This window comes from Podarcis vaucheri (assembly GCF_965113315.1).
Source record: "Podarcis vaucheri genome assembly, contig: HAP1_SCAFFOLD_243, whole genome shotgun sequence".
In the NCBI taxonomy this organism is placed as follows: domain Eukaryota; kingdom Metazoa; phylum Chordata; class Lepidosauria; order Squamata; family Lacertidae; genus Podarcis; species Podarcis vaucheri.
In genome coordinates, this window is record NW_028118703.1 from 41,557 (window position 1) to 48,613 (window position 7,057).

At 44.0% G+C, this 7,057-nt stretch overlaps 1 protein-coding gene across 1 annotated transcript in view; it reads right to left on the reverse strand.

Annotated features, from left to right (window-relative positions):
• LOC309524458 (uncharacterized protein) overlaps positions 1-4,822 on the reverse strand; it is a 30,910-nt gene extending 26,088 nt beyond the window's left edge. Inside the window, exons 1-3 of the mRNA XM_082242398.1 lie at positions 4,809-4,822; positions 1,916-1,992; positions 1,102-1,256 (exon numbers count right to left, since the gene is read on the reverse strand). Of these exons, the coding sequence (XP_082098524.1) occupies positions 1,102-1,256; positions 1,916-1,988 (228 nt within the window). The 5' untranslated portion in view covers positions 1,989-1,992; positions 4,809-4,822. The remainder of the gene's footprint in view (positions 1-1,101; positions 1,257-1,915; positions 1,993-4,808) is intronic.
• Positions 4,823-7,057: the final 2,235 nt, after the last annotated feature.

A 7,057-nucleotide genomic window follows, 5' to 3' on the forward strand; every position in this document is an offset into this window, starting at 1 on the left:
ATTAAGGATTTCTACAGTTTTGTAATATGCAGATAATAGTATTTGTAGAGAAACCAGAGACTGGAGCTGAGGGAAGTCAGGGGGGGAGGGGGGGTTATTTTATGGGGGGAGGGGGGAATGGGGGGAATTAAGGATGACATGTATTAAGATAATATGTTTTGTTTAAATTTGTAATAAAAAATATTTTTTAAAAAAAGAGTTTCATGCTCTACCGACTGAGCTGTCCTGCAGTGGGAGCAAAGGCAGGCAGCATAACTTTTGCCACTTTCCCAACAGCCTCTGCCAGGGACTTCTACAGGAAAGGGGCCATGGCTTGGTGTTAGGGCAATTGCTTTGCATGCAGAAGGCAGCATCTCTGGGTAGCGCTGGGGCAGCGTCCTTGCATGAAATCTTGGAGAGCTGCTGCCAGTCAGTGCAGACAATGCTCAGCTAGTTGCACAAGCTGTTTATGTTCCCGGGCTCAGGAAATGACCTAGCCAACCTGGGACTCAAGAGCCCTCATTGGGCGCAGAATAGAAAAGGGTTCTGAACAGTGTTAGAAATTCGCCAGGTGCCAGGTGCATTTTGCAGAGATCTCTTGGTTCGCCTCCTCCTCAGTTAATCCCTACAACGACCCTGCGAAGTAGGTTAAGAGTCTGTGATTGACTCCAAGGTCACGCAGTGAGCTTCATGACTGGCTGAGTGGGGAGTTGAACCCTGATCTCCCAGGTCCTGGTTCAACTGTTCAACCACTACAGCACACTGGCTTCCTAAAGAAATTCTGCTATGGGACCACTCTATCAATTAAGTTGGTCAATAAATATGGGGAAAGCAAATTGTCACTTTGAGAAGGATCTGCAATATTTCCCTTGAAGCTTGAATTTTTCCCCCTTTCTGGATTGTTTGATTGGATGTTTTAGTGGGTGGTCAACCACTTTGAGATTTTTCCTTTAAAAGATAAAGCAGAAATGAAACACGGCACCTAGAGCACCTGGCCATTGCCATACCTGGGTCAGATCTGGATTCTATGCCAGGCAGTCATCCTCAAGTGAGGTTTCCCACGCTTCCTCCCTCCCAAACTAAAGCATTCCCAGCCTGCAGCTTGCAAAATCCGCCTCTTACCTGCTTGTGGTAATCCTTGATGACAACCAGGTCTGCCTTTTGGTCCCTGCAGAAGACTCTGGCTTCACTCCAGGACAGAACAAGAGAGCCAGCTGGGATGTAAAGGCAAAGCTCATTCCTGTACAGGATCCACCTTGGGGGGCACAACCCCAGCACTGTGTGGAAAGGAAAGGTGGCATCAGTAAAATGTTAGCTTCTTGTTGCTAACTTTCAAAACAGTAGCTTCTTGTTCCCACCTCTCAAAGCTGGGGATTTGGACAAAGGAGGGAAGGGGCATGTCAGATGGTGTTCCTGGGCACTAGAAATGCTTTTGGGTTGGGCCTGCTTGCTGGTCTGGGAACCACAGAATCATAGAATAGGAAGGGACCCTGAGGGTCATCTAGCCCAACCCCCTCCAATGCAGGAATCTCCACTCAAACATCCATGACAGATGGCCATCCAATCTCTGCTTTAAAACCTCAGTTGAGCAAAAAAGAACAATAACTCCAACTTCCTGCATTGCAGAGAGTTGGACTAGATGACCTGTGTGGTCCCTTCCAAATATATGATTCTATTATTCTAAGGAGAACTGCTCTTGCTGGTTACAGACAGCCTTTATCTCCTTTGCCTTGCCAGCCTAACAGTTGACTCTGACACCTAGGACTTTTGCTTGCACACACACACACACACCCCTCATAATTTTATCCACAGATAAAATGACTCAGAATTTGCTCAGTTGCCTCCATAAGAAGAAGAAAGAAAAGCCAGGGCACTTGAAATAAATATTGTGATCTTCCCACTTTTTATCTCTTGTCTTCCTCCAGGAACTTCCTACCAGAACTGGCGAAGAGCAACCCCAACACGACTCGGACTATCATCTCTGATCTCCTTAGAGCCGCTGACTCCATCACCCTAAAATCGAAATTGCATCACAGTTAGTCTTTCTCTGGGATAGGAGATCTCCATCCCCTGCCAGGACATGTTCCCAACCTAGTCAAGGAACAGACTGCATACTGGTCTTCCTCATGCCTTCAATTCAATGCTACCAATTCATGTGGTAATGGAGCAACTTTTCTGGTCTCTGTACCCAGCAGTGTTCAAAATTCCCCAGGTGAAAAAGGCGAAAGATTTATATGATCTGAAGAGAAGCCAGAGTATATTTAAGAACTATCTTAAGAAACATTGTAAAATTAATGAGTGTTAAAATGATGCGGCTTTAGAAATTAAGTGGATTACAGCTGTAAAGATTAAGTTAAAAGAAAAGAAAGGTTAACAATTAGATAAAATTAAGGGTGAGGATTTGCTGAACTAAATATTTGAAATTGGAATGCAGAAAGGGGAGGTATGAGGAGGTTGGTGAAGTAAGTTTTAAGAAAACAAGGATTTGAAATTATATGTGTTTTGGTTTTTTTCTTGTTTGTGTTTGTTTGTATTGTTGTGTTTGATTATATAATTTGTGAAACTTTAATAAATATCTTATAAAAAAAAATTCCCCAGGTGAGTTTTGCAATGGTCAGAGGTCCAATTGTGACCACGTGGAGATCTCTAGGCACCAGGCTAGCAACTGACATCTCCATCTCACTGGCCCCTCCAGCTTTCTTAAGGATGTAAGCAGAAGAGCTTATTTATTGCATTTTTATCCTACTTTTTCCTCCAAGGAATACATGGTTCACCCCCCACCATAAAAAAACCAAACAATCCAGAATAAAACAAATTCAAGCTTCAAAGGAAGTATTTCAGATCCTTCTCAAAGTTACACTTGGCTTTCCCCATATATATTGACTGACTTAATTTATAGAGCTGCCCTGTAGCAGAAAGACTCTAGGAGTGGTTAAAGCATCCAATATGGATGCTTACAAAATGGCCTCTGTGATCTCACACAAACACACACACACACACACACACACACACACACAACAACAACAACAACCAGGATGGTTGAGGAGCAGTTGAGGGGTCTGAAATAGCCAACCTTTCCTATGTGTGTGTAAGAGAGAGTGGCAACGCCCACAGCATCGCACACCCCCCCAAAAACCCCGCTGGCTTTGGGGCGCTGCCTAGCAACTGATAACTCTAGGCACGCTTGGTTTAAAGGTTCCAGCCACTAGGCCAAAACACAGCCTGCCTTTTGTTACTAGTTGTTGCTGCTGGTCATAGATCATAGAATGGTCTAGTTCTGATGAGATGAAGAGTCTCGTGGTCTACTGGTGATGATCAGTGCTGGGGGGAAACAAGGCATTAGGAAATAAATTTTGACTCAAAAACAATAACTACTGGGGGGGGGACCACACACACACCAAAAACACCCATAGCCGGACAGGTGAAAAAATGGATGAGGCAAAAGCAGCACCTCCCTTGGTCAAGAAGAGAGCAGAATGGTGGCCCTTTGGCAGAATGGCGATGTTTTTGTGGCAGACCTCAACAGCTTTGTTGAACATCATCTGGTTAGGATGGGGAGACAGCTGCCCCTGTTGAATTTCTGCCTGCCAATGCAGGAACCGTTTGCCCAATATGGGGCTTGAATCCACAACTCCAGGATTAAGAGTTTCATGCTCTTACCAACTGAGCTTTCCCATTGTCCTACCTGGGGATGCAGGAATTTTTTGCCCAACGTGGGTTTGAACCCACAACCCTGAGATGAAGCACCTTGTGCTTTACTGACAGAGCTATCACACCTATTTAGCTCTCTGAAGCAGTATGATTCTGATGCTGAAATTTTTTTCCAGTTGCTTTTGCTTCATGAAAGCTCAGTCAGTAGAACATGAGACTATTAATCTCAGGGTGGTGGGACTAGATGACTATTAATCTCATGGCAGGGGGTTGGACTAGATGACACTTGCGGTCCCTTCCAGACGTACGATTCTATGATTCTAACGCTGCAATCCTAAGGCTCATATAAGACAAGAGCACCTCACCTAATTGACCGACACAATACTTTGGGGCATTACCATGAATGAATGGTTCTTTTATGCGCTGACAGTGAGATGTCTGAAGAAGGGGAAATGTACCAGGCCAAAAAATCAGTGAACAATGGCTGCATTGACTCGACTATATGTGTTGAAATCCTGTTTGCGTCAAGAGGAGCAGGAACGACGGAAGCTGCTTTAAGTGACCCTGGAGCAGCAGGCTTTGATGTGTTGACTTTATATCAAAAGATTTATATCGAAAGATGGCCCCTTTCCAAGACTAGCCTGAAAAGTGAGAACAATCTGTCATTTCTCAACCTGAGATAGCTCAGTTGGTGGAGCATGAAACTCTTCTTCTCTGGGTCGTGGGTTCGAGCCCCACATTAGGGGACAGATTCATGACTTGTGGGGAGTTGGATTAGATTATCCTTGGGCTCTACAGTTCCATGATTCTAAGTTAACGCTGAAACAAGCTCATATCCAGTGCTATTCCATGGACTAGGTAGACCACTGTTTCAGCTCCGTTGGTTAGAGCGAGGAGCTGGTAATGCCAAGGTTTGATCCTGTATTGGCAACCTGCATATTCTGCATTGCAGGGAGTTGAACTAGATGACCCTTGGGAGGAGAGGGGGCCAGGAGACAGACATGCGCTCCCCACCCCCAGTCTTCCAGAAAACACAGAGAAATGAAAAGATCAGAGGAGAGATTGGTTGCGTACAGACGCAGTCTACGATAGCTTGGGAAAAAACCCAGAGAGGAAGGGAAGACAGGGACCTTCAGTCCTCACAACTGGCTCACCTGACAACTGGCTCATTCTCTTACTGAGAAGAGTTGCTGGCATCACTAGGACTCTGTAGTTTTAGTTTCTTTGAATGAAGAATTAACTTCACTGAGACTGGTGTTTTTTATTACAGACCTACACCTGACTCAGACTCCTGACATGCAAACAGGACAGCAGCAAGGCATGCAATGTCCTAGAGACTATGATACCCATCTCTACACGTAGTCATGAAATGACTCAGCAAGTCATACACTTGACCTCCCAGGTATCACAATGGTAACCCAGTGCCACATGGCTCCCTTATCTCAGATCATCCAGACATGGGGGATTGGTCTCAAGACATGAGACCATTTAATTTTAACCCATAGTTCACAATGTCCATCAGCTCAAACCCACCCCTGACATAGAACCCCATATGCAGGAAGATGACAACATCTTCCTGTGGCCCAGGAAAAGTGACCTTTAGAGGCAAAAAGGAGAGGCCTAAAGACTATAGGTCTGGCACAACAGCACACCCCACTCTAAGGATGGGTGAATCCCTAGATGTCACCCTCCGAACCTCTCAGGGAGGTGGGACATAGAGAAGGGCCTCAGATGACAAGCACAGGGTCTGGGATGGTTTGTATGGGGAGAGTTGTTTCTTTAAGGCACTGGGGTCCTGAGCTGTGTAAGACTTTATAGGTCAACACCAGTAAGTGACCACTGTCAGTCCAGTCAGCTTCTGTGTACATGAAACAGGCAGGAGGTGCCATCCTATCCATTGCTACAGGTGGCAAAATGTCTTGGTCCAGCCATGCATGTACTCATCCACCAGAAAGGACCCACACAGAAACGCCACCTCTCACATCCCTGGACGTAGGGGGTAGTATTCAGCTATGTTTCACTTGGAGTAGACCCACTGAAATTAATGGACCTACAGTAACAGTCATTTTCATTTATTTCAATGACAATACTCAGAGTAAAACTTAGTTGAAAACCATCCAGGGTGCTGCGCATTACTAGCAAAGTTGCACATAAAAAACACTCGAAGGTACAGTGTTTTTAAAAACTGCTCCAATTATAGTAGGTTGCTTGTTTTTTCCCCAGAGGCTTATCATGCAGTTGTGATTGGTATCTAATCCAATATTTGAGTAATAAAGGCTGCAGTGGCAGATAACTGTTACAGGTTACGGCCCTTGTTATGGTTCATGCAGACAATTTTTCCAGGCCAGAATAAATGTTGCTATTTGTTTATTCCTTCAGAAGAGTAGAGACTTGGGTCTTTTTTCCACAATCAATTTATTATGCAATACATATTTGTTTATCGTCTGTTACACTGTGGGCACATCTCTTTCTCCACCGCACTGCAGGATATTGCATTTTCACTGTGGGGATATTGTATTTTCAAAACTCTCAGAAAGTAATATTTCTACCTGCCATTGTGAAGGGCTGGGGTGGGGGGTTAAGGAAAAGCAGGCAGGCTCACTTGCAAAATAAGGGTGTACAAAAAGTATTGTATTGTTTGGTAGGGTATAGAAGCTGGATTTCTCTCCTTGAGACAGGTTTGCACTGTGTGCGTACCCAACAACATTGGGGGGGGGGGAGAGAACCAAATCACTGTTTGCATCATTAAGGGTTATTATTATTATTATTATTATTATTATTATTATTATTATTATTATTATTTGGTGGATATGGACTACAAAATTATACTGTGTGTTTTGTTCTTACGCTGGGGTTTTTTACATTGCTGCTAAAAATGGTAATAAATAAAGTGTGGGACTTCCTGGCACACATGCCATTTGACATGGAAGCTCTTCAAATAAATCTATGCCGCCTTAATAACATTCACATACAGAACATGTAGCTGAGGCTAGAATTGGGTGTGCCCTTTAGTGTCATGTGTCAAAGCACTTGCCAAAGAAGTCAGAAACTATATTGGGGTCAATAGCACATATCACAAAAACTGTTTCTTCAGATTCTTCACCCTGTTCCTAAGCAGTGGGAGAATTTTACTCAATATTCTCCAGGGAGTATCGCATGTGAAGAGCTCATTTTCCAGAAGGGTTTTTCTTCTGTTGTTGCTGCAGCAAAGAATGAAGCAGAGCTTTGCTTTGCAAAGAGGATATAAGGATAAGAAAATTAAGTGTAGGTTCAGAATAGCCGCGGTCTGCAGACAGTTTGATATCTCACTGGGAACTATCACATCTATAATATGCAGAAGTGCGATGAGTTTTGCCCTCGCTATGTGGTGCCTTGAATTTGATATCATACTTTGCAGCCTGATCTAGGAAAGCATGCTCATTTATTA